Source organism: Cetorhinus maximus, chromosome 4, assembly GCF_964194155.1.
Source record: "Cetorhinus maximus chromosome 4, sCetMax3.hap1.1, whole genome shotgun sequence".
Classification (NCBI taxonomy): Eukaryota; Metazoa; Chordata; class Chondrichthyes; order Lamniformes; family Cetorhinidae; genus Cetorhinus; species Cetorhinus maximus.
In genome coordinates this window covers 68007704-68035124 of record NC_135882.1, presented here as the reverse complement: position 1 = coordinate 68035124, position 27421 = coordinate 68007704, and the positions used below count along the sequence as shown (strand labels likewise).

At 49.4% G+C, this 27421-nt stretch overlaps 1 protein-coding gene across 4 annotated transcripts in view; it reads left to right on the top strand.

Moving 5' to 3' along the window:
• The window catches only part of LOC144679671 (uncharacterized), a 665324-nt gene that overhangs the window by 281592 nt on the left and 356311 nt on the right, over window positions 1–27421 (top strand). For all 4 annotated transcript variants that reach the window (XM_078540272.1, XM_078540271.1, XM_078540274.1 and 1 more), the window contains 3 exons: window positions 21202–21369; window positions 23568–23810; window positions 25277–25507. In XM_078540272.1, coding sequence (XP_078396398.1) covers window positions 21202–21369; window positions 23568–23810; window positions 25277–25507 — 642 coding nt within the window. The remainder of the gene's footprint in view (window positions 1–21201; window positions 21370–23567; window positions 23811–25276; window positions 25508–27421) is intronic.

The following is a 27421-nucleotide window of genomic DNA, read 5'->3' as shown; positions in this document are numbered from 1 at the left end:
TTGCAGCGCGGGATAGGAGATTGCCTGCACCTGAGCTGAGGGCACGGCATACAGTCTAATGGGCAAAGTTGCTGCCAATAGGTCGGGTGAAGTGGGGTGGAGGAAGGTGGAGTTTCAGACAGTCATGCAGCGTGCTAAACTCTGGCCATCCAAGTGGTGGCCAGCGGTCTCTGGGATGCGTTAAGGGGCCTTCAGACTTAACTAAGACAGGTTCTTAGTATACCCATGCTAACTCACACATCTCTCTTTCATCCTGCAAGAGGAGTACATCAGGATCATGGGGCCTTGTGAACTAGCTGTATGCCTCATGGCTTGCACAGAGTAAAGATGAGGGAGAAGTGAGCAACTGAGGCACCTGACTGGGCAGAGAGAAGAGCAGCACCCCCTGGAAGAAGGGGCGGCTGGGGCTCCCTCGCACACATGTGGCTGATAACACCAGTGTAGTGGCCTCAGACTGCTGCAGCGCGAGGCTCATGCTGCAACTCGCAATTTGGTGGAGCAGACTGTCAGGATGCTCAAAATGAGGTTCCAGTGCCTGGACCGGTCTGGTCGAACCCTGCGATACAGTCCATAGTGGGTGTCATGCATCATTGTTGCCTTCTGTGGCCTTTACAACCTGGTGCTACAATGGGGAGAGAAGCTGCCTGAGGAAGAGATGGAGGAGCTGGAGGTCTCCTCAGATGAGGAGGATGCCGACAGGGATGAGGGTGAGGAGGTCCTCGAAGGCAACGATGACGGGGATGAAGCCCTTGCACTGGCCAGATGAGGCGGGTGCGCTCAGGAGGCCCTCATAGCTGCTAGATTTGTGGAGGATGGTGACGACATGCAGTGAAGCGACCCCATAGATCCTCACATCGCATCTGTGAATGTTTGATTCCAGTTTGGCTTATGGCAACACACATACCCTATGTGAGAATGCTCCTGTCATGGAGATGCAGTAAAGGCACTAAAAGTCATTTGACTGCAGGAGGATGATGACGACATGCAGTGAGGACACTCCATAGATCTTCCGATAGCCTCTGAGAATGTCTGACTCCTGTCTAGCCGACGGCAGCTCACTTGCGCTCCATGGTCAGGGTCATATCATAGAGACACAACCATGAAACTTTAAAAGCATCTGATCCTTTGCCTGCCTTCAGCACCTGAGGCCTTCAGGAGCATAACTGAAGAGATGCTGAAGAGATGGGGGCCAGTCCCACCCTTAAAGGTGCTGAAAGCACACAGAGAGAATGATGGTACTCTGACACCTACCCCCAACATTCTGGCAGCAATCACAAGCACCGTTGAGTTGTAGGCATCAGTAATGTGTCCAGGGAGCGTGAGGCTGGACCATCACTTTGGCTTGAAGGTTGCACAAAGCACAGGGAAGAGGCCCTGGACTGAGACACCTGCCTTTATCTTGTGCAGAAAAGTTTCACATCTGAGTGACATGAACACTGCTTATCAGAACAAGGAGCCATAGGTAACGAGACATTCTTGGGAGTTTATTGACAATAGTGAACAGTACGTACAAGTGATTAACACCTGTGTCCAGGCTGTGCTTCCTGATTGGGCTCAAGGGCAGCTCGTCCCTGCCTGAGTGGGATCTGTAGCTGTGTGTAGTGTGTTGACTATGGCTGCTGCTACTGGGAGAGGTACACCCTGCTGCTACTGGGAGAGATACACCCTGCTGCTGGGAGAGGTACACCCTGCTGCCACTGGGAGAGGTACACCCTGCTGCCACTGGGAAAGGTACACCCTGCTGCTACTGGGAGAGGTACACCCTGCTGCCACTGGGAAAGGTACACCCTGCTGCTACTGGGAGAGGTACACCCTGCTGCCACTGGGAGAGGTACACCCTGCTGCTACTGGGAGAGGTACACCCTGCTGCCACTGGGAGAGGTACACCCTGCTGCCACTGGGAAAGGTACACCCTGCTGCCACTGGGAGAGGTACACCCTGCTGCCACTGGGAGAGGTACACCCTGCTGCCACTGGGAAAGGTACACCCTGCTGCCACTGGGAAAGGTACACCCTGCTGCTACTGGGAGAGGTACACCCTGCTGCTACTGGGAGAGGTAGACCCTGCTGCTACTGGGAGAGGTACACCCTGCTGCCACTGGGAGAGGTACACCCTGCTGCCACTGGGAGAGGTACACCCTGCTGCCACTGGGAGAGGTACACCCTGCTGCCACTGGGAGAGGTAGACCCTGCTGCCACTGGGAAAGGTACACCCTGCTGCCACTGGGAGAGGTACACCCTGCTGCCACTGGGAAAGGTACACCCTGCTGCTACTGGGAGAGGTAGACCCTGCTGCCACTGGGAAAGGTACACCCTGCTGCTAATGGGAGAGGTACACCCTGCTGCCACTGGGAAAGGTACACCCTGCTGCCACTGGGAGAGGTACACCCTGCTGCCACTGGGAAAGGTACACCCTGCTGCCACTGGGAAAGGTACACCCTGCTGCCACTGGGAGAGGTACACCCTGCTGCTACTGGGAGAGGTACACCCTGCTGCTACTGGGAGAGGTACACCCTGCTGCCACTGGGAGAGGTACACCCTGCTGCCACTGGGAGAGGTACACCCTGCTGCTACTGGGAGAGGTACACCCTGCTGCTACTGGGAGAGGTACACCCTGCTGCTGCTGGGAGAGGTACACCCTGCTAATGGGAGAGGTACACCCTGCTGCTGCTTCTACTATTGCTTTTAACCGACACACTCCTCTGGAATTTTACAAGCTGCTCTGGTTTTGCTGCTGCCCAAGGGACACTAGAAGCCTTCTGCTGGTATTGTTGCCAGGGCTGCTGGGGCCTGGAGCCTGCAAGAGCCTGATGCCTAAAGAATTGGAGGAGAGAGAGATAGGAGGTGCTGCAAGACAGGGAGGCAAGGACATTTTCATTACATCTGCGGTGGGTGTCTGGACTTTTGTTTGGTGGGGGCTGTGAAGACCGTGATGCTTTGTAGGGGGAGGAAGAAGACGACTGAAAGGGGAGAAGGTGTGCATCCGTGTGTCCATTTAACATCTTGCTCCTGCCCCACCCTCGCCCCACCTGTGTGCAAGTCCAGTTAGCAGGTGCTGCCTGGTTGTCCTGACTTCCTGTGCCAGGCAGTACCAGTTGCCTGGCAAAGACATCACCCTCCCCCTATGGGAAGAACAGCTAGGCCCCCACCACCCCTCTCCACGCCACCCAGCGACACCCACCCACCCTGCACCCATTATCCTTTCCCCTTCTGTGCCTCCCTGTCCTTTCTCTCTCTCTCTCTCCTCCCCTACTGTCTTTACACACCATCAGGAAGGAGAGGGTAATCTTTCTTTTCCCCTTCTCCCCTTTTCTAAACGCTGTTGATACCACCAACAGAGCTCGAGGTGGGTGTGGCTAATCTCCCAATGGCGGCCGCGGGGTCACCGGTGGCCGGAGCAGCTGTGGAGGCGGTGCTATCACCAGTGGCGGGGCCGCCAAGAAGACCTATGCGGGAGTGATTGCTTCTGTGGCCTCCGCTGCTCCTGTGGTCCGTTCCGCATCCTGACCAGAGCCATAGGGGTAAAGAGCTCTATTCACCCCGAGTTGACCGTAGGAACATGCGTGAAGGCTTTGGCTGGGGTTGTCAGCCCCTCGGGCATTGTTGCAGCCTCGTGCATGTATGGGAAGGCGGTGTTCATCCTGAGGTCTGAGCGGCTGGTGCATCTGGTCCTGGCCAAGGGGCTCACCACAGGTGAGAGCTATCTGGCAGTGGATCCTCTCGAGACCTTCATCCCGATGAGCTGCTCCTCCCCACCTTCACCAACCAGGGGAGGTCAGGTCCGGGCTGGTGCCGATCCCGCTTGTCCTCAGGGAGCCCAGTCTCCGTGTACTCCTTGCGGTGCCAGGTCTTTGTTCACCTGGCCCATGAGGACTGCACAGAGGGGCAATTTGATGTCACCTTTGAGGGCGCTGCCTACCGCATCTTCTAGTTGGCGGATGGCATGCAGTGCCATGCCTGAAAGGAGCTGGGGCACATCTGAAAGAACTGCCCCGCCTCCACGGCCACCAATGTCATTCAGGCGGCTGCAGCTGGCACCATCGCTCCTCTCCCCGCCACCACTCCATCTTCCTCCCCGTAAGGGGAGGTGCCACCGGCGGCCACCACCATCTCGGCTGCTGGCGAGGTAGGGGGAGAGACCCCGCGCAGAAGAAGGTGCGACGGAAGACCCGCCATGCGGAGGTGGCCACTCAAACCCCCTGAACTCCCTAAACGAACCCTGATCCCCAGACACCCAGTGACACCGGCTTGGGGAGAAAATCATCATCCGGTCCCGGCGACTTGTTTGTGTGTGCTCCCGGGCCCGTATGTGCCTCAGCGCCATCTGCTGAGCCCGGCATCGATCATGCGCAGGCTCCCAGGTCTGGCGGCGATGGGGCACGTGACTCCGAGCCGGTGGTGGTCCTGTAAAGGATAGACCAGCCAAAAAAACCAGAGGACGGACCGTCCAGAAGGGCTGGACGAGGTGGCGGGGCCTCGCAGATTGAGGTCTCTCCAGCCCCCAGTCCACCCAGGAAGAGATGCAACCCTTCGGAGGGGGAGGACCTTGCCACTTGTGAGGTCCATTGTGTCTCCTCCCCCAATGAAAAGGTGGTGGCGTCTCCACCCCATCAGTCCTCGCTCTGCCTTCTGGGGAGAGCCCAAATCCCCAACCCCTTGCTGCAGTCCCCTGAGCAGGGCCCCTTGGGGGTCAGTGAGGGTACCGCATTTGCTCTCGTGCCCCACCCTGACCCACCTTGGACCCCCAAGATGCCATCTGGCCCGCCAAGGTTCTGCAGCAGGCCCGCTGGGTCATCGGGCGGCAGTGGTGAGGAAGGCCTCACCGCTCCCTCCCAACTTTCAGCGCCGGGTGCCTCTGTACAAGGTCCGGAGCTTTTTCCAGAATTGCCGGGCAGCCTGGTACCTGAGGGTGGAGTGGGGCTCTGAGCTGCCGTCACCCTTTGGCTCATATCCCCAAAAGGAGACCAGAGAGGACCCCTCTGCCCTTGATCCTGGGGGTGGGACTGAGGTGGAGGCGGAGCCGACTGGCAGCTCTGAACCAGTCCCCGTACTCAATACTGGGGAGGGGTTGGAAGCTGGAGGCGACGACCTGGAGGAGGGCGGGGTTTCGGTGGTGAGCACCGGGGACGACTTAGAGTTGTCGTTGGGTGAGGTGGTGGATCCTCTGCTGCCCCCCAACGATTCTACCCTCATCCCTTTACGGGAGCTCGAGGAATTTTAAGCGAGTAATCGCGGTCGCTGAGACAGGTCCAGTCAGTACTGGACCGGTGGCATTCTGTTCCTCTTATGTTCTGGTCCACCCGCCAGACCCTCAAGGCCCCTGGGCTGGACTGGAACGCTGAAAGGAGGGGCCACACATTTCTCGCTGGGCTCCTGAAGGAGAGGAAGTCTTATAATAGTCCTCTCCTTACACTAGGCATGGTGATGGTAGTGCATACTTTTGACAATGAAGACTACCTTAGCCAGCCTCAACACAACAGCAGCAGGGATGCACAGCGCAGGTTCCAGAACTTCTCAGTCCACAGGGACGGCAAGTATGCAGTGTGCTTCCTGCAGGAAACCCACTGTTCTGGGAGACAAAGCTACGTAGCTCCTGGAATGGTGAGGGATGGGGTCTACATGGGTCACCTAGCCTCCAATTCTGGTGGGGTGGCTATCTTGTTGGCCCCACATTTTCAGCTGGAGATCCTGGGGGTCAAGGAACCGGTGCCAGTCCGGTTGTTGCACCTTACTGTGCGCCTGGGGGGTGCGGCGCTTCACTTTGTGAATGTCTACACTCCCCTGGGTGCGCAGCAGCAAGTGAGCATCTCTGAGGAAGTGTCCACTCATCTCGGCTCCATCAACGTGTGGGCGAGTGCATTGTCCTCGGGAGGTGGGGGGGTGGGGGGGGGAGGATTTCAACTGTACCCTCCAAGCCAAAGACCGTCACGGTGCCCAGCACCGCGCGCTAGGTGTAAGTTGCGGAACCTGGTCGTGTCCTTCGACTTGGTGAACGTCTGGCGACATCTCCATCCTAACTCCAGCGTTTTCACTTTCGTGTCCGGACTCGACTGCCTTTACATTTCCAAGGCATTTGTGTCCTGTGTTCCATCAGCTTCTGTGCAGCAGGTGTCGTGCACGGACCACCGTCTGGTGTTGGCGGAACTTGTTCTGTTCTGCGCTCAGACGGGTTCCATGTACTGGCACTTTAACAGCCTGTTGCTCGAGGACAAGCGGTTCCTGGACTCGTTCCGTCGTTTCTGGGCTGGCTGGAGAAGGAAGCGGGAAGGCTTTTCCTCCTTGAGGCTATGGTGGGAGATGCGCAAGGCTCAAATCCATGTATTCTGTCAGGAGTACACGAGGGGGTCAGTAAAGAGGCAGAAATCCAGGGTCGAGGAGTTGGAGAGGGAGCTGCTCGACCTGGAGGCACGTCTCCATCAGCCCGATGTGGACCCGGGTCTGTGGCTGGCGTACGAAGAGAGGAAGAGCGCATGGGGGAGCTCGTCGTGAGGTTGCGGATCCAGTTACTCCGGGTCCTGGACTGTGGCTCCCCCTTCATCTACTCGCTGGGAAAAAGGCACGGAGTCCGTCAGCAGCTCCTTACGCTGCTGGCCGACAACGGAGCCCTTATCTCGGATTTGGAGGGCATTAGGGCCGTTTTCAAAACCTATTACACTGCCTTGTTCTCTCCAGATCCATCCAGCAAGGATGCTCACAGAGTTTTTTAGGACGACCTGCCACACGTCAGCCCGGAGGGCGCCGGAAAGCTTGACTCCCCTCTCAGTTTCGAGGAGCTGACCGGCGCCCTTGACAGCCTCTCCATGGGCAAGTCCCCGGGGTTGGACGGGCTGACCATGGTGTTCTTCAGGTCGTCCTGGGACGCCTTGGGGAATGACTAAGCGGAAGTCCTGGGGGAGAGTATCACTCCCGGGAGATGGCCCTCTTGTGGCATAGGACAGTCATTGCCCTGCTGTCTAAGAAGGGAGATCTCCGCCAACTTAAGAATTGGTGCCCTGTCTCCCTCCTCAGCACGGATTGCAAGATCTTTGCCAGGGCAATGTCTTCTCACCTTGGCATCATGCTGGACCACATGATCCACCCTGACCACTCCCACACGATCCTGGGCCAGACTATTTTTGATAATATCCATCTGGCCCGTGACATCATCCACTTCTCCCAGAGGACTGGTCTGTCATGCGCCTTCCTGACTCTTGACCAGGAGAAGGCGTTCGACAGAGTGGATCACAAGCGTTTATTCGGGACTCTGCAAGCTTTCAGATCCGGGACGCATTTCGTCGCCCGGATCCAACTTCTGTATGCTGCCACAGAGTGTCTAATTAAGGTTAACGGGTCCCTGACAGCGCTTTGGGAGAGGAGTGCGTCAGGGCTGCCCCCTGTCTGGCCAATTGTATTCCTTCTGCGTGGAGCCTTTCCTGTGCCTCTTGCGGAGGTAGTTGTCGGGATTGGTTCTGCGCAGGCCGAGCATCAGGGTGGTCCTCTCGGCTTACGGTGTGACATACTCTTCATGATCACCGACCCGGTTGACCTGTGGAAGATGCGCAAGTGCCAGAAGGTCTACTCTGCCACGTCCTCTGCCAGGATCAACTGTGGCAAGTGTTCTGGACTCCTGGTCAGTCAGTGGCAGATGGATTCCCTACCCAAGGAGCTTGGGCCTTTAACCTGGAGCAGGACCAGCCTCCTCTACCTGGGGGACAACCTCTGCCCTGCTGAGGAATCCTGGCCGGTGAACTGGCAGGAGCTGGAGGCCAAAGTCACCACTCACCTGCAGCGCTGGACAGGACTGCTCCAAGTGCTGTCTTACCGGGGTCGAGAGCTGGTCATAAACCAGCTGATTGCCGCCACAAGACCATAAGACATAGGAGCAGAAATTAGGCCATTCGGCCCATTGAGTCTGCTCCACCATTCCATCATGGCTGATAAGTTTCTCAACCCCATTCTGCCGCCTTCTCCCCGTAACCTTTGATCCCCTTGCCAATCAAGAACCTATCTATCTCGGACTTCGTCACTTTGACCCCTCCCCTGGATTTTGTCACAAAAATCCAGAGAATGCTCGTCAACTTCTTCTGGGGCAAAAGGCTGCACTGGGTCGCTGCTGAGGTTCTGAGTCTCCTGCTTAGGGAGAGCGGTCAGCGCTGGTGTGCCTACGCACCCAGGTGGCGACTTTCCGCCTTTAGGCCCTGCAGTGATGCCTTTACGTTTAGCCCCCTCCGAGATGGTGTGCCCTGGTGATGTATTTGTTCCACCAGGTGCACAGCCTGAATTATGATGTGCAGCTCCTGTTTGTAGACCTGAGGGGCCTTTGTGGCTCCTTGCAGGTGTTGCCCGTCTTTTACCAGGACCTGATCAAAGTCTGGAACATGGTCGCTTTGCGATGCAGCTCTCTGCCATCAGGAGTAGCGGCTATCGTTAGAGAACCGCTGCTCGGAAATCTGCCCCTCCGTCCTTTTCAGTGGCTGGCGGAGAGGAGGGCTGTGGCTGCCGGGGTGACCAGGATCGAGGACATGCTGGGTGGTGGAGGATGCGCTGGATGATTTCCCAGGAGTTGGTGCAACATGCGTTGGTGGACGTTCGTCTCGCGGCAAATGCCATCTAAGACCTTAGGACAGTTGTGCTCGGCCCCCACTTCATACTGGGACTTGAGGTGGCGCAGGTGCATGGTGGTCTTCCGTCCAAGCACCCCTGTTCAGACGGAATTTCACATCGGCGCCAATTCTTGAACCCTCCCTCGAGAGCCAGTTACCCGCAGCCTGAGTCACTTTGCGGAAATGCCTTCCGTGCTCTTGAGCATGGCACAGAGGAGTTTCCTGTATGGGCTGCTGTTTCACACCCTTCACTTCCTTGCTCTCGCCCGCAGCTAGGACATACCCTGGCGTGCTTTGACCTGGGAGTTCCCCAGTGGGGGTCCCTCTACGGAGATGTCCTCCACTTTTCCATTGGGGACCTGGGGTGGAGGGTGCTGCATGCAGCAGCCCCATACAATTGTAGAATGTGTCGGTTCTGGACTCCCAAGATACCTGCGTCTTTTGTGGTTGTGTCGAGTCCATGGACTACGTGTATGTTGGTTGTTGTAGGCTGCACCCCCTTTTTAGTTTCTTGAAGAACCTTTTATTGTTGTTTTGTTTGCACTTCAGCCCCACGCTCCTGATCTACAGGCACAGTGCAGAGGGAGGAGGACTTCCTCGTGAACCTGCACCTGAGCCTTGCCAAGTTGGCCATTAACAGGTCTAGGCAGCGGGTGATTGAGGGCGTCATCCGATCTGACTGTCTGTCCCTCTTCCACGGCTACATTCGCGGCTGAGTGTCCCTGGAAAGGGAGCACCGTCGAGGCCTTCCATGCTTGGTGGGTACCACAGGGACTAGGGTGTTTTATTGACCCCATTAATCACATTTTGATTTAATGTTGATAAGTTTCCTTTGAATTTTGCCTTTTGTTTATGCAGCTTCCCTTTAAGGGGCTGCCTTTTACTTTGTCCCTTGATTTGTTAATTTAGTTTATTCGTTTTGTAACAAAAAAGGAGTTACATCTTCTTAACTTTCCTAACCCTGCCATTACGTCTTAGTACTTCCCAGCCTTCCACAGCAGAGGTGGAGGCGTAGACAGCCTGCTGACTGTGATGACCTTGGCAGGTGTCCTCTGGAGGTCTGAGACCTGGAGGGCCCTGGCCTGCTTTCGGGGTCCTGCTGTGTGGCAGTGGCACCCTCCTCGACCTGTGGAACTGGAGCTGCTGAGGTCACAGGAAGAGAAGATTCGGATAGGCTGGGCACTCACGGATGAATGGCCTTGGATGGTACACCTGCTGATCCTCATCCCTGTGGGTGCCGAAGGGCCCCTGGCTGACTCCTTGAGGAGAACGTGGATCTGGTGTGAGATCGGGCTACCCCGTACCCCTCTTGTGTACACACTTTTGGAGGCCAACTATGGCGTCAGCAATGGAGTTGAACCCACGTAGCAGTGCAGGGTCGACGTCCTGGTCGAGGTGTGTGTCTCGACACTGGTGAAGGGTGTGGGTGAGCGCTATGAACGAACTTCAAGGAGGGTGCCTCCAGATTTCCCTTCAAAGGTTTCTTCAAGGCTTTATTGGAGGCCCTGGGTCATGGACTCCATCGACTATTTCCCAGATGTGCCTGCAGAAGCAAGGAGAGATAATTAGCGCATCTCAGTGGCCTGTGAAACAGGATACATCACTCACAGCATGGTTGACTGGTGGATGTCGCACTGCTGGATCCTCACTTTGTAGAACACCGCTGACCTCACTCGGCACTGGAACAGCCCAGATCGTTGCCGGCCAGCTGAATGGCTCTGTTTTCAAAGTCTGTGAGGCATTCCTCCACTGGTCTGCAACCTCTCCATCTTGTGTGCCAGTTTATCCTGCATGAATAGAAATGGAGAGAGTATAAGCAGAATGCCTGCCAGGCCAAATTATATATATGCCTAGAATGTGTGGGTGGTAAGTTGTCCCATGGACATGATGAGCATAATGAAATTGTGTATGAGAGAGTGAATGGTGATGTCCCTTGAAATGGCAGTGAGTGAGATCCCTGTGGATCTGTGATGGATTTATGTGTGAGTTGAGAGTGACGAGAAGAGTGATTTACTCTGGCAGAATGGAGGTCATTCATCCTCTTGCGGCACTGGTTGGCTGTCCTCTTTTGAAGGTTGTTGACAATGACCACCGCTGCCACCGCCTCTCAAACCTGGTTGGTCACGTCACTGCCCATCCTTTGGCCAGAGCTTGGGTAGAGGACATCGTGGCAGCCTCCACGGCATCCGAAAGGTGTTCAAGTGACCTGTCATTAAACCTGGGGGCTGCAGTCTTTTTGCTTTTCGTGGACATCTTCCCTACAGTAGTCCTGGACTGGAAGCACTGAGATGTATGCACATGGCTGGATTTTAAATATGGTGCCCGGCTTGATGAAGCAGCGAGGTGATGGCATGGCGGGTGACTGAGTGCCTGCCTGCCATGGAAATGGCGTGTTTCCTGGGAATGCATAATTAATGCAACATGTTTGAGATGATATGGCGTGAAATGCCGCCATTGCGGCCGGTGGGTAAAACGTTGTTTACCCGCCAGCTACCGCACTTAGTGCAAATCTGGGACGATTCCACCCATAGTCTCAATAGATGCCATATTATGCCTGTTGAAACAAAGTAACATCTTTATGCTTTGGTTCATTTTTACAAACATTTAACTTCCCCTCTCAATTTATTAGGCTGTTACCTACTCAAAAGGAATGTGCATCACCTTCTCCACTGGAGTCCTGTCCAAATAGCAAAATGTTTTGTGGTATTCCTTAATTCCCACTCTGTACCTGTATACAGCCATCATTCTGGAAGTATACCACAAATCTTTTGTCAGCCGAATTTCCACTGTTGTCAACACAGAAAGGAAAAAATGTATAATTGTCAAAATTAAAAATCTCCAACTGATAGCTTCCTGGGATGATTTTATGATTATCAGTTTAAGGTATGGTACTTTCAATTGCTGGTATTTTAAGGATTCCAAAGTCTTCCAAGGCCACTTTGCTGTTACTTTGATCTCTCATCTGCTTTAGTGGATACAACAGTGGGAATTTACAGCATTGTGCTGAAAGGGCACCACAAAGATATTTCCTTCCTTGTGACAAGTGTTACGATCCAAGTAGAGACTGACAACTTCTGAAAAGAGATGAATTTCCCAAATAACCAACAGAAATAGATGATGGACAAGATTTCATGTTTTAATACTTTTGCTGTAACAAACAAACTAAAATCGGCTAGATCAAACATTAATTAACAGGCAACTAATACATCAAGCTAAAGAAAATGTATTTTTGTATTAACTAACTAATACAATTAAGATGTATCTTACTATACCTTTCACTGTGCACCACACTTTTGGCAGATGTGTAACATTGTAAGAACAAGTCCAAAGTTCCTCTCAGCTCTGAGAATGCTCATTTCTCCCTGCCTCGCCAGGTCAAAATTCCCAGTGAAAATTTGAAAGTTGTTCTGCTCAGCCTGAGTCTTCCAGATCCGACTTTCACCAGCAAGACCTACCTCAGCGATTCCTTGTTTGTTAAATCTCCAAAACTTATATCAGCTCTGTTTTCTCTCTTTCAAACAGAAAACCAATTCTCACAAGGTCCTCCTTTTCCACAACAGTAGCTTCTTTGTTCTTCTTCTACACAGTAATTTCTTCTTTCTCTCTCTCTCTCTATGCCTTAAAAAGCAACTGTTCCTTTATTGTGAGTTACTCTCCACAGGAGATTTCAATGAATTACTGGTTGAGTTTCATCCCATGGTAACCAGACCACATAAGCATGTCTCTGAACTGGGGTGCTTCTGGAATTCCCAATTTTACCTCAAGTTAGGGGAGACATTTTAAAACATAACTGTGTTGTATAGTCTGGCATTCGTAATGCAAGCTATCTCTTGGTGGGCAGAGTTTGGTTCTGAGCAAGTGGCCACCTGAACCCTTTGCACCTGTGTGTCTTGAGGAACCATCTTAGATTAGTGCAAGTGAAGACTTTTTTTGATAGAAGTTCAAAACTAATCATGCACATAAAATATCCCAGCTCTGCTTGATCAACATTTGTTTCTTTGACCTGTGGAGGCTAATGTCTAGGGTGAAAATTTCTCAGAAATTGGGTGGAATTTTCTGTGCCCGCTAGCATCAGGCGTCATGGCAGTTGTGAGTGGACAATATAGAGGGAAGGTCAAAAATCAGTTTGGCGACGTCATAAGACCGGTTTGCAATCGTCTGTTCCGCCTGTCAATGGCGGGCCGCATTTCCCACTGCCACACATCGGGAACTTCATTGTAATAAACCTGCATATCATTATAAGCCCAGCTTGCCAGCATCATCCCCCCACGCTGGATCATCTGAGCACCTCAATCACGTCGACGTATTTCACAACTGAACATAAGTGACGTGCACCTGACGAGCTGCATTTTCACTCTGGACTTTGAGTCTTGTTTGCCTACCTTGCTTCGGGCAGCACTCGCAGTGATCAGTGCCAGGCTTCGCTGGCAGCACAACATCACTTTCAGGGGGGCACACTTGCAGGTCTCTACTTAGTAGACCAGCTGTAAAGCGGGGTTGGCTTTTCAATGGCTGCAGGACTAGGGCTTGCTTGGGGAAGGGGGGGAAGTGGCCTCACGCAAGGGAAGAGGCTGCAGAGCTAGGACATTACTGGGGAAGGGAGGTGTCCCAGGGTGTGCGTGGAGCCACATGTTGATCTGTGCAAGTGGCCTCAAGAGGGTGAGGGCTGAGTAAGCAGTCTCCAGAAGAGATGCGGCCAGATGGAGATATGAGAGTGTGTGTGAGAGAGTGAGTGATGATATGCACTGGAAGACCAACCTCTTCTGTGCAGCTTTAGCACTGAGCACCACTGCCACCGCCTCCCAAGCTGGAGTGATGACACTGATGGGCCTCCTGCAGTCAGAGCTGGGATAGAGGACATTGTGGAAGATTCCAATGGTGTCCAGGAGATGTCCCAGGGATGCGTCACTGAATCGAGGGGCTGCAGTCTTCTTGCCTTTCGGGGCCATTTCTTCTGTGCAGCAGTCCTGGGTTGGAAGCACTGAAGGGGCGTGCGCGTGGCTGCACTTTAAATATGGCACCCAGCGTGAGGAAGCAGTGAAGTGACGGCATGGCGGGTGAATTGGAGGCTGCCTCCAACGGTGTGTTTCCCAGAAATGTATGATAAACGAGGCGGAATTGGGATGAAATGGCGCGAAAACCCGCCATTGCAGCCAGTAGGTAAAACGTCCTTTTTCCCGCCCGCTACCACATTTAGTGCAAATCTGGGATGATTCCGCCCATTGTATTCCATGTCATTTTACTCTTGAAGATAATGACGATTCTTTTTCATACATGGAAATTCAATTTCTTCCAAAGAATGTGAATAAATCTACCTGAGGTAGCTAATCTCAGTGTGATCTTGGCCCACTGTTAGTATTTTCACCTCTAGTGATGGGTTCAAGCCTGATCTCTGGAACTTGAAATCATAGTGTAGGCTGATGCTTCAGTGCAGTATTAAAGCTGTGTGACATTCTCAGAGGTGTAATATCTCAAATGAGACCTTAGCCAGGATTTGTCTGCTTATTTCAGTGGGCATAAAGGCTAGAATTTTGGCAAATCACATGTTGTCCCACTGCCAGTACCAAAAGTGAATGTGAGCCTGCGCTGATGGATGCCGGCACCCCAGGTATTAGAAACAGTAGCCAACATGGGCCACCACTAGGACTGCTGCCCAATTGAGAACAACAGCCCACTTCACAGAGCTACCAGCCCAATCAGAGGGCTGGCAGCTTGGCAGCCTCAGCAGCATCACCAATAGAGATGGTTGTTGCTAAGGCTACAGGAAGAAGTAGAGAACATCTTGAAAGCTTGGTAAGTGTTTTTATTTACTGTGCCAGTGCCAGGCAAACAGGCTCCAGCGATCGGAGGGGGTGAACCGTCCAGCAGCAGTGTTGGAGCCATGGGAGCAGCCATTGCTGCAGAGGGTGGCCCTCAGTGGGCCATGAAGCAGCCATTAATCCCCACCCTGGGAACCTGCTGGGCGGCCACCATGGTTTACCTGGCCGTCTCCCCACCTGGTGGAAATTCATCCCTACGCCGCTAAATGCGGACAGGGGAGGCGAGGGGAGGTGGCCATTTTTTGGTCAATTAATTGCTTAATCTGGCTGGCCGCCTTTGGTCAGGCTCCTCTCCCATCGCTTCCGCCACCATTTTACATGGCTTCCTGCCTCCCAACCTGTCTCCAAAGGGCTTGTAAAATCCAGCCCAAAGTTTCTCATAGTACTATTCAGAGAATAACAGGGACCAACATACATCCCTTTGTCAATGCCTCCAAAAACAAATTAACTGGTCATTTATCTCACTGCAGTTTGTAGGAACATATATACGCCAATTGGCTGCCATACATAATAATAGAGACTAAACTCAAAAATAATTAATCAGCTGTGAAGTGCTTTATATTGTGCTGCAAATGTGAAAGGGACTATATAAATTGATGTTTTTTTCTAACATTTGTTTCACTTTCCTTTTGAGCATTGCTGGATGATGGACTATGAATGCTTTCCTTCAAAACATCTGGCTTTTTGTACCATCATGGCTTCAAGTTTAAGATCATGGTGCATTTTTGCCATTTAAAGCATGCTGTTGTCATCTGGTTATGACACAGACTTACATAACAGATGAAGGATAATCAATGGCAATATTCAGGTTATGTACATACTTTGCTATAGTGAAATGGAAGAATATTGGCTTACAGTAAAAAGTGATGACCAGTGACTTGTACAATTGATTACCGGTGACATGTATCTTCTAAACCTAACTGAGATCTGAGCTAATGTGACAACCATATATTTCATGTGAAATGAATACTCAAATACAGCACCATGTAAGTTAAATAAACCAATATTGTTTTCTCACAGTAATATTTAATATTTCAGGGAAGAATAAGTGTTCATCAGCTTAATAAAATGTCTAGCATTCTTCTCCTGAAAATTTGATTAAATGCAAAATCTACATAATTGTAGTCAAGCTATATCATACAGTTGTATTTGTAGAAATTTCATTATGTACAAATGCAGTCAGGCTGTATGTTTTACACCCCAGAAGACAGTGAAAGTCCTCATCTGAGTAAATTTCTGTTAAGTATTGTATTATCAAATATATTTTTCTCATCAAGTACAGTCGAACAAAGATACTGAAAAAGAAAATATGAACAACTCTGTCTGTATAAAACAAATACCATTATTCACAAGAGAAGTTTTGGTTTTCAAATAATCAATATATTTGATAACACCTGACAGAGAAAGAAACACAAAGCAGAGGTTCTAGATAAAGTGAATAAGCAACTCAGTGAAAATGTCATTAGAACAAGGATGATCAACTTATGAAACAGGCTGTCTGTATAGTTGGTTTTAAAACTGAAGAGTTTCAAAAAGAAATAGGCAAGTTCCCAGGATTGCAAAAGATTAATCATCATGATTATTTAAAGGTTATAAAACAAAGGGAAAAATTGGTCAACATGGACCGATGGCCTTCTGCTTGACCTACATTGTATAAATTTTAGAAATTTGTATCCTGATCTTTCCCCACATTGCTGTGTACAAGGCCTCAGTCAAAGAATGGGCAAAAATGGGCCCCGCACGCCCGCATGTAAAATGACGCGCGGTGATGTTGGGCAGGTGTCCCAACATCACCACGCGCCATTGTGATATTTCGTTGGGTGGGCACGCGTTGATCTCCGATGCTCGCCTGCCATTAATTAACCGGCCACTTAAAGCCCTTGAGGCGCCAATCAATGGTGACTTTTCGGCACCCTTGCAATCTTTGGGTCAGTGCACGGGCGCAACAGGCAGGCGGGTAGGACACATTTGTATAAGCCTCATCCACAGGCGGGATAAGAGGGCTCTGGGATCGCATGTGTGCTCTGTCAAATATTGATTTTTCAAAGTTGCTGATACTTGCCTGTGTGATCTGCAATACTTCAAAACGTATACTAGCTGCTTGGTCTGGACTCACAACCTTCAGGCCAGCACTCTGCAGTGAGGAATCTTTCTTCGGTCTGCATGTTTCAGGAAGCCTTCCCTTAGCCTGGGAATGGGAACTGAAATCTCCACTGGAGGGACCTCCTCCTCTGAGGAGGAAGGGAGGGCTAGAAGGGGGAGGAGGCCAGGAGTGCACATTCAGCCTCTAGGGGATCCACCTTTGGGAGGTCAGGTGCAAGCACAAGGAGTGCAGGCCAAGAGGTAGTCCAAGGCGATGACGCTATTTTCCTGCTGCCAGGGTATACAGGTGGCGAAGCAGCTACCTCAATATGTCTGAGGTCCGAAGAAGGCTCCATCTCTCAAGGGAGACAGTCAACTATATCTGTCAGATGATTGGGCCTGAGATCTCCACGAACTGTGTGGGTGGACACCCCATGCCAGTGGCTCTAAAGGTCACAGCTGCCCTCAACTTCTATGCCTCTGGCTCCTTCCAGGAGTCGGTGGGTGATCTTTGCAGTGTCTCCCAATCAGCTGTCCACACCTGTGTCAAGCAGGTTACAGATGCTCTGTTCAGGCGTGCCTTGACCTTCATCCATTACCGTTGGGACCAGGCAAGCCAGACACAGCAAGCCAGAGGCTTCACTGCCATTGCTGGCTTCCCCAGCATCCAGGGTGCAATAGACTGTACACATGTGGCCATCAAGGCGCCAGCAGGTGAGCCCGGTGCCTTCATCAACGGGAAGGGCTTCCAGTCCATGAATGTGCAGATAGTGTGTGATCACAGCATGCTGATTCTACAAGCCTGTGCAAGGTACCCAGGCAACTCCCACGACGCCTACATCCTCAGGCACTCCCAGGTGCTGGGGCTCTTCCGTGCTCCAGCCCGGCTGGATGGATGGCTGCTGGGTGACAAGGTCTATCCCCTCAGAAGGTGGCTCATGACGCCTCTCCGCCATCCAATAACAGAAGCTGAGCGGGTACAATAGGATCCACGCCTCCACAAGGGCTGTGGTGGAGAGAGCCATTGGTCTTCTCAAGATGCGCTTCCGATGCCTGGACCACTCAGGGGGCACACTCCCGTACCCCCCAGATCATGTGTCACTGATAGTGGTTGCATGCTGAGCTCTCCACAATCTTGTGCTGGAAAGGGGGGACGCAGTGGATGATGAGGATGTTGACGCAGTGGCTGCGGCTGCACATGATGAATCCAGCAGTGAGTCCGAGGATGAGCATGCACAGGGAAATGCTGAGGGGGTAGACGCTGACCCGGGCATACTCCAGGGAGGCAGGGACACCCGGGAGGCTTTAATCCAACGAACCTCAGCTAGAACACCACATAAGGACCTCCAGGACAATAATGGGCTGTAGGCTCCATATTCGATATATAAGTGCAAAATCTGCCTGGTTCGGAACAGTAAGTAAGATCCTTGTTAACAAAGCTGAATGTCCCACAAAGCACTCCTAATGTTTTTGGAAACCATCCACCTGCAAAAGAAAAGAGGCACTCTCAGCCATGGTGACGTGTCTGAATTTAATATTACAACCAAAGAAACTTAATGAAACAAAATGACAAAGGTGTTAAAAATCACACCAACTTATAAAGACCTCATTGCGGGCCAACACAAAATCACCAGTGATAAACATGTGGTGTGCCTACGGTGCCTTATGTTTACATTTTCAGGTGCTATGTCTTGGTGCTGACCCCTCGTTGGGAGTAGCATCTGAGACAGCCTGCTGACTCTGCTGTCCTGTTGGCCTCGATGACCTTGGCAGTCGTCCTCTGGCCCGTGGAGTCTGTGCTGGCCCCGCCTGGGAGGGAGCTGCCAGTTCCACAGCTGGCATTTCCCCAGTCATCGTAGCCTCACTGGACGCAACGGTCACTGTCAGGGGGGCAGAGGAGCTGCCGCCCTCATCCGGAGCGCCCTGAGAGGAGCCAATAGAGACGACAGGCTGTGCCGATGTGAGGTCGCTTCGGACCTCCCTACTCACCATGGACGGATGGGCACCAAGCTGGGAAACTTGGTGCCCAGACAATCTCGCACACTAGCACTGACCAGCTGAGGTCAATGCCTATGTGAGGGCTTGCTGGTCTGAGCACATGCCTCTCCACGAGAGTGGCCTGCTCCAATGATGCTGAATGTTAGAACAAGGACATTGGATCAGTTAACGTGGAGACAATGTCAATGTGTATCCCTGTCCCCCGGATCATTATGCGCTCATCCTTCCATAAGTAATGGTCAAGCCATGTTGCAAGTTTCAATAACTGAACATTCAGCACTGCCATGGCTGTTGGGAGAACAATGGTGACCTCACTGCTGGGCAAACATACCTGTCTGTGGCACCCCAGCCTCACCGACACCAGTGGACCTAGGCACATGGCTCCTCTCCAAATCTAGGGCCTCCTGCTCGAAGCGGCTGAGAATCGTCAACTGTGCCGGGCCACTGCCAGTCCTCACCCACTTGGCAGCATTATGTGCATTCTTCTCCTGAAAAAGAGAGAAGAGCATTGATTAGTGCTACGTGTACCTAGACACTCTTCGCTGTCAGCCCACCCCAACCAGAGTGGGACACTGCAGGGCTCCAGTGCCTCCTCAACCTGCTGCTGCCGAACACTCACATAAAGATGCTAGGCCTGCCATCCGCCACCTCCTGTCAGGCACGTTTGGTCATGTGGGGGGCCTCCTCCTCCTGCCGAGCTGCCACCTCCTCGAGGAGGGCAGCAAGGCAATCATCCAAAAAACAAGGGGCACAGTGCCCCCCTGCCCTACCCTCCTGCCTGGCCTGCTCACCAACAGTGCTGTGGGGAGCCCTTTCACTGGCCATGATTCGCAGCCTTTAAAAGGCTGCAGCAACTTTTTTAAACAGGCCACCGGGTCGCCATTGGAACCAGCGGTTATTGCAGTCCTGCCGCCACTCGCCCTCTCCCCCTGTCCTCGGGAGCCGCGATTCATACTGGGTGGGCCTTAATTGGTCCGCCCATTTAAAATGGTGGCGCGGACCCGATCGCGGGCGGCGATTGGGTCTGCCCACGCCCCCCCGACAGGTTGAAAATTCTGCCCAATGTCTTTGGATCTTTGCTTGGATATGACAGCATCGAGACCCCAAGCAACAACAAGGATACTGAAATGCAAAGTTAAAGAATAGCACACCTTTAGATTAGAAAGGATAGGCTGGAAGAGAACTTTGTATGTGGAAATTGAGGGGCAGGATTTTTAGGTCGGCGGGCGGGCGTGATCGACGGGTCCGGCTGTGGATCGGCCCCCGACTGCGATTTCATGCTGGCTGGCCAATTAACAGCCAGCCAGCGTGAAGTGCGCACTGAAAGGCTCAGTGCTGCCGGGGTGGGGGCGGGAGGAGGACGAGCACTGAAGTCAGCGTGGGCGCAGGCAAGCGCTCACAGAAAACACCCCGAAGGCAGAGAGCTGCCTCAGGGAGCTGAAGACATGAACAACCTAAAATGAAGGTCACAGAAACCGGAAAAACGTGTCCAAGCTTCATAATCAGTCACCTGAAAATGTAGGTAATGAAAATGCTGTCCACAGAAATTTATTTTAATTTTAATTTATCACAGAAACAACATCCCGTCCATAGATGAGGTTGCCTGAAAAATGCAAACGGCTGCTTGGCCGATTTGCTTACTTGCCAACCGTAATATTGGACAGGCAACGAAAAATCTCTGTTAATTGTGCCATTAATGGGCTTAATTTCCCTCTTAATTGTTGGCGGGCATGCTTCTGAGTTTAGTGTGTGCCCACCGACTGAAATATCACGCGAGTGCGCGACGATGTCTGGATGCTCACCCGATGAGTGGGTCGGGTAGGCGCTTGCCTGCTTGGCGAAAAATTTTGCCCGAGGAGTCACAGTTCAATCTGCCATCCAGGTGTAAAACTGGAATTGTGAATTGGCTGCCCATTGTAGAAACAGCCTGCTTTTCATTTTCATTTCCATTGAAAATCTATCCCTGAATGTCCTTCAAAAGAAGTACCTATTTAAGAAATATCTAGCAAGGTTCAATTGAGGCTTTATTTGTGTTTCAATTTCCAGTAAAGCAATAGCATTAAAAATAAGGAAGGGCAGTCTCAACTTACTAATGATGTTTTGTTCCATTCTCATTTCAGTAGCTAGAAACACATTGTACCTGTACATTGGTATCAGCTTGGCTTATTGCAGAAAGGGAGAGAGTTCCCAATTTTTTGGGAGTATAGTGACTGAAAGTGGCTCAGACCAATAATAGAGATCTCATGAGATGGAACTCAGCCTGCCAAGTGAAAGTGATTGACTCATTAATGGGGAGTGCAAAAACAGAAATGTTCTGGGGTTGCAACTCTTCCCACTTAGCTTCAAATAACACTGCAGCTTGTGACCTAATGGTGGAGTGGTCCTGGTTGGCTAACCTGCAGCAGTTTACCATGACCTGCACTGGACTGTGTTAAGGATTTTAACTTAATAAATTCCTCCAGCGCCTCTTTGCACAATTGTCGAGATCTAAATCTTGGATCTTGTCAACCTAAATACTCTGATCTTAGGTATGTGGAATATATCTCTATAGGTGGTTCATTTAAGTCAATGGATACCCTACACTTTTGTGGGTTTATCAGTAGTCTGGTTTGGAGATTTAAGTACAATTATAGATTTTTATACATGTCAAACACCTAGCTGACAAAAAACAATAATTTTGTGCAATGTAAATCGCATAAGTGCTTTATTTTTAATAAACAGCTTGGTGTTCAGGAAGCTGAGATCAACAGACTTAATGAAAAAATGAAAGATCTGCAGAATGAAATTTGCAAACAAAAGAATATTGGCAATGTACAAGAAGATCGGCTGAGCCAGACTGAAAAGTCTATTCAAGAATTTACACATGAACGGGAAATGCTCATTGAAGAGGTTTGTAAAAGGCAAAGTAAACAATTGCACATTTAAGTTACTGAGTGTAAGTAGGATTTTAGACAGTTATTGAAAAAGTATTTTATAATACTGAAGACTGTGCATGAAAAATAATTTCAAAATGACTGTTAAAAAGGTTTGGTCTTTCTATTTTCTCCATTAACATAATGACTACTTAGTTTCCACTACTAGGCTATTGATTGTTTGCTGCTATCAGGTTCCACAGAGAACCATTCACCCTACAGTGGCTCCCCTGGATGGCCATTATGCAGTTGAGAACCTCAATAATCGATATTGTCTGACTATTCAACACAGGTACTTGGGGCTTGATTTTCAAGGCTCCCTGCTGACTGGTTTAGAAGGGGTGGGGGCAGGAAAGTACCTGGAAACCTGTTGGACAGCTTCCCAACACTGTCCCACCTCCTGGCGATTTTCCCAGGGTGGGCTGCCATGGCAGTTAGTGATGCTTCATGGAGTCAAGCAGACAATGAAGCTAATTAGTGCTCAAATCAAGGGCCATTTTCCCCCAGTCCTGCAAATTCCCTGACATTGCATGGACTTCTCGCTCTGCTGGAAGCCTGGCAGTGCTGGCCTCTCATAGGAAAGTGAGTGGACCATGGATGGTTGAATTGATTGTCAGTATCAGGAGACTGCAATACTCTTAGAGATCCATGAGCAGCTGCATGAGGGGTCAATCCTCCATCCTAGGCAGTAAATGTGAAGGAGGCCATTTAGGAGGTTGCTTTATGTAATGTTACTCCAGTGCAGCCTCTGGACTTGCTTATGGTCCTGACATTGGCGTCCGGGCCCCCTGGAAAATTTAGGCCAGGGTAGCTAACTTGATTCTGGCCTCAATTCTCATCTATGCACATGCATCACCTCCAGTGGTCCATGACATTTGGGAATTGATATTCCCCATTCTAACCTAGGCACTAAAATAAGCTTGGAAATGATTTTGAGTGAAGCAAACTATTAATTGTCATTTAGTAGTACAGGACTTGAGTATTGCTGAGAAAAGACACATCTCAAAGCTTTTCGTCTTGCACTCATCAGAACATTTGCAAGAATACCAAATGTAAAGGGAACAACAATTTATACTTCATGAAAAGATTGAGACTGTTGGATGGTTGGCAGATTGACTCTGATTGGTAGACGCGTGGCCATGGAGAATGCACCAGTTAACTGATGATTGACAGTTAACTGCCAAGCTTTGTTTAAATTAACATGTCAAACTACGAGCCTGACTAACAATCCTAAATTGGTTGTCAGTATAATTCTTAGCACACTCAGCATTGTTTAGCAAGTGTTGTCCAATCACAGAATCACATCTAATGTTGGACACTGTGTTTTGAGCTTTGCAAGCATGGGCTGGTTGGGTATGATCACTACCTTGCCTGTTGCGAACAGCCAGAGGGGCTAAACATCCAAGCCTTTTGAATTGATAGGAATGCTTGAGGGGCCTTTTGTGTTAGCAGACTCTCTGTTGACTGCTGGCAAGCCTGAGTTATCAAATGCAAATGGCCTTTTTATAGCTCTCTTTGAATTTCGGCTGCGCAGTCCCCAGGTGATCATTCGTGGCTCCTCAGAGATAATGAGGTATAAAAGTTTTCCTGAAACTGCAAAGTGTCTTCTTTAGTTCTGTGGTCACAGACAGACATAGGTTCAGCAATTTTAAGGATCGTGGTCAGCCAAGGTTCAGTTTTAAAAGTTAGAAATATATATTATAAAAAAGTACAATATGAGATCGTAGTCCATCACACGTGCTATGAGCTACACATATTAATACACAGAGCCCTGTTCCTAGCAGACAGAAAGAACAAAAACACACGCCTGTTCCAACTGAACAAAATAGGTGACAGCCATTCTCTGGTTCATTCCCCAGGGAAATACCTTAACCAGTCAGTCAACCTGCCTGGTTTGAATGTAAACAAAGCTTGGCAGTTAACTGTCAGTCATCTGTTAACTAGTGCATTCTGTATGGCAATGCCCCTACCAATCAGAGTCCATTTGCCAACCAATCAGCACTCTTCTTTTGAAGTATAAATTGTTGTTCCCTTTACATTTGATATTCTTGCGAATGTCCTGATGAGTACAAGACACAAAGCTTCGACATGTGCCTTTTTTCAAAATATAATTTGTAGAATTTCATGCTGCAGAGGAATATCTATTTGATAAAATGCTTTTTTTTAAAAATATAGCTACAAGCCAATAAAAAAAATATAGCACAGTTGCACAATGATTTGGATGTCGCAAAACAATCTTACAATGTCGATTTGGAACGATGGTCACAAAAGAACTTTTTGTTGCAAAATGAGTTGGATTCAACGGCAACTGAATTGCAGGATACTCTTGGTAAAGTGCAAGAATACAAGGCAAGAGTAATACAACTCAAAGAAGACTTGGAAAAAACAAAGCATCTTCATCGTGACTCTGCAAGCCTAGTAAGTGTTAAGAAAACCTTGAATATATTGCACTAAACATCAGCCATTAACTTTTGATTAAATCTTTTTCAATTTTTAACTACAGTGATTAGGCTCAACCTGCTAAACTAAATATTCTCTTCTATATATTATCCTTACTATTGTCTTTATGTTGATAAAAGCAATTTTTAAAATTTAAACTCATTTAAACTTTGGATTGACAAAGGGTGTAAGAGTTCGAGGATTTTAATAGTTGACATATTTTAGGACACCCTGTAATTGGAAACTAAAAAAGACTTCTTTGGTGTTTTGTGGCTATTTCAGAAGAAGGTAGAATTTTGGTGAAATTACTCCAAATAAAAAGTCAGCTTGTTGACATTTTCCACTTATTAATACTCAATTTCTTCATAACAAATAATTACTAGGTAGCAGAAATATTGCTACGTAACTGTATATTTGTTTAAGTAAATTTTCTCCTAAGCGATGTGATCTATAAAATTTATTATGATTGGTATGGTTAAACAAATAGTAAACACATCCTATTTAAAGTGTCAATTGCTAAAATCAGCAACAGATCTTGAAGTAAATCTATCAATGCTTTACCTCTGACATCTGCCTGGACTAGTTTTCATGTTTTATTGAGCAAAAACGTGGGCCTGAAACTTGCGTTCGTCAGGCGCGCATGATCTGCGGGCCCAGAAACAGGCACGAAATGCGCCTCTAGCTGTGATCGCGATTTCACACTGGCCAATTAGCAGGCAGTCAGTGTGAAACACACGCTGAGAAAGGCTCGGCGCTGCCGGGGAGGGGATGGGGGGGGTGCGTAAGAAGAGGGCGAGCGCCGAGAAAAGTGAGGGTGTGGGTGGGCGCTTCTAATGAGCTCCCTGAAGGCAGACAGCTGCTGGGGAGCCAAAGACCTGTACAAATGAAATGAAAAGAAAAACATGCAGTAAACCGTGTCTATGCAGCCCATTCAAGCACCTGACAGCAGAACTCAAAAGACCCCGGACCCAGACATTTAAAAAATTATATTTCACCCCGGACATTTCATTCCACCCTGGATTGAGGCTGTAGCGGAAAAGTGAAGGCCACCTGGCCGATTGGCCTGTTTGCCAACCGTAAAAGTGGACGGGCCACGTAAAATCACTTTCATTTGACTCTTTAATGGGTTTAATTGTTCGCTTAGTTGTTGGCCGGTGCGCTTCCAACTGCCCCGCGAGCCCACCGAACAAAATATCACACGAGGATGTTGGGACGCATGCCTAACATCTTGCGCGATTTCACATGCTGTCAGGTCAGGCGTGCGCCTTCTTAAGCAACGTAAAATTCTGGTCATGTTCTTTACGCAAGTGGTTCCTAGAGGCTAAAATTAAAGTTTTCAAATATATGCATTCATCTGATCTTTTTCTAGAAAGTTAAACAGCTCCAACAAAAGCCAGTGAGAAATGACATTGCCTTGTAACAAAGCAAACTGTTTGTTTCTAAAGGTTGAACAACACAAAGACACCATCCAAAAACAAAATGGTGAGAATTTGCATTTAAGAGAGCAGATTGATCTTCTAAAGGATAAAATTACAGAAAGTCACATTCAGGCAAAAGCTTCTGAATCTACTGCAGATCTGTACAAGCAGAAATGTCAAGCAAACACAGATAGAATACAAGAGCTAGAGAAACTTGTGCGAAGCTCTGAAGAAGAATCAACATATTCGAGTAATCAGGTATGTTCTCTTTTATGAGTAGTTCTGTTTTGTTGCTTGATTGCATTATTAATCAAATTAATTATACATTTAAGCATACAATATCTCAGCTGAAAAACCATGCACTTCTATTACTTTGCAACCATCACCAGTGCAAAATGTCTGTAAGGTAAACTTTTTTTTTCTGAATCACCTGGACAGTAATCTACAGAGCAAATCACTTGTCTATTAGAGAACCCTTTGTGATTTCCATTCTGAAGGATGGATCAGATGGATTCTATAATTGGTAGGTTATAAATCTCTCCCAGCCTGAAGTATTCATTCACTTATTTTCTCACCGAGATATCTTCACTGTGTTCCCCCTCAGCCTCTGCACTGAGCGACTTCTTATCCTCAGTGATTTCAACCTCAATTTAAATTCATCATGCTTTTACTCTTCTGAATTCACTGATCTCCTATCCTCTCTTAACCTCTCCCTGCATGTGAACTCCCCCACCTTTATGTGTGGTCACCTGATTGGTCTTGCCATCTCTTGTGGCCTCGCTATTCACATTATATGAGTTGCATTTCTGATCACTTCCTTGTCTCACTCTCCAACCATGTCCCCCTTACACCTCCCAACCCTACTTCCTTCTCTGCCTGCCCTGGAAAAATGCCAACTGTCTAGGCTTTGACCCTCTGTTCACCACAATATTTCTGCAGTTACTGATCTTCTCAAACAAATGCTCAACTCCTCTTTGATGTCATTGTTCCCATGAAAACCATTACTGTATTCCACCTTGGCCGTTCCCCCAGTAGAGGCCTCATCTCCACTCCTTTTAGTTCTAGGGACACAGATTGAACTATGGCAAACAACTGGTTTTGCCATACACCTCCAAATCTGGCTAAACTACATAAATTACTATTGGACCCTGCTCTAGTCTGCTAAAACTGCTCACTATTCCAGGATCAACCTGAAATGAAAATATAACCCCCCCAACTTTTTTTTCTATACTTAAACTGCCTGTTCCACCCTGACTTCCAGCAACAAGACTGAGAAACTCATGGACTTCTTTGTCACTGAGATTGTGACCATTGGATCAGCTGCCTCTGCCACTTACCTCCATTCTCCTAGCCCACTGGGCCAAACTTCCTCTAAGGTGTCCCCTGCCCTTTCCCTAAGTTTGCATTGTTCCCTAGTTTCTCTGCTTTCTCCCTTCATACCCCTCCAAATTCATCGTGTACAAGAGACCAACCTCTTGCTCCCTTGACTCTATTCTCACTAAACGCTCACCATCTAACTTCCCTTCCTGACTCTCATCTTAGCTAATATTGTTAATGGCTCTCTCACTTCAGGTACCATCCCTCTCTTTCAAATTTGTTGCACCCCTCACCCCTTTCCTCAAAAAACATCTCCTTGATCCCTCTGCCTAGCAAACTACAGTTCCATCTCCAACTTCCCTTTCCTATCCAAAGTCCCTGAAAGTGTTGTCACCTCCCAAATCTGCGTCCATCTTTTCTGGAACTCAATGTTTGAATCCTTCCAGTTGGATTTCCTCCCTTGCCACTGCACTGAAACAGTTCTTATCAAAGTCATAAATGATGTTCTATATGACCAAGGTAAATTTTCTCTCCTCGTCTCTCAGTTTGTCTGCAGCTGTTGGCATGATTAACCACACCACCCTCCTGCAATGCCTCTCCAGTTTTGTCCAGCTGAGTGAGACTGACCAGCCTTGTTCCATTCTTAACTAGCTTTAGCCAGAGAATTACCTGCAGTGGCTTCTCTTCCCACTCCCGCACCGTTACATCTGGTGTTCCACAATAATCTATCCTTGACCCCATCCTATTTCTCATCTACATCATCTGAAAACACAGCATAGTTTCCACTATATATTCTAATGACCTCCAGCTCTAGCTCACTGCCACCTCCCTCAACCTCTCCAACATCTCTAAATT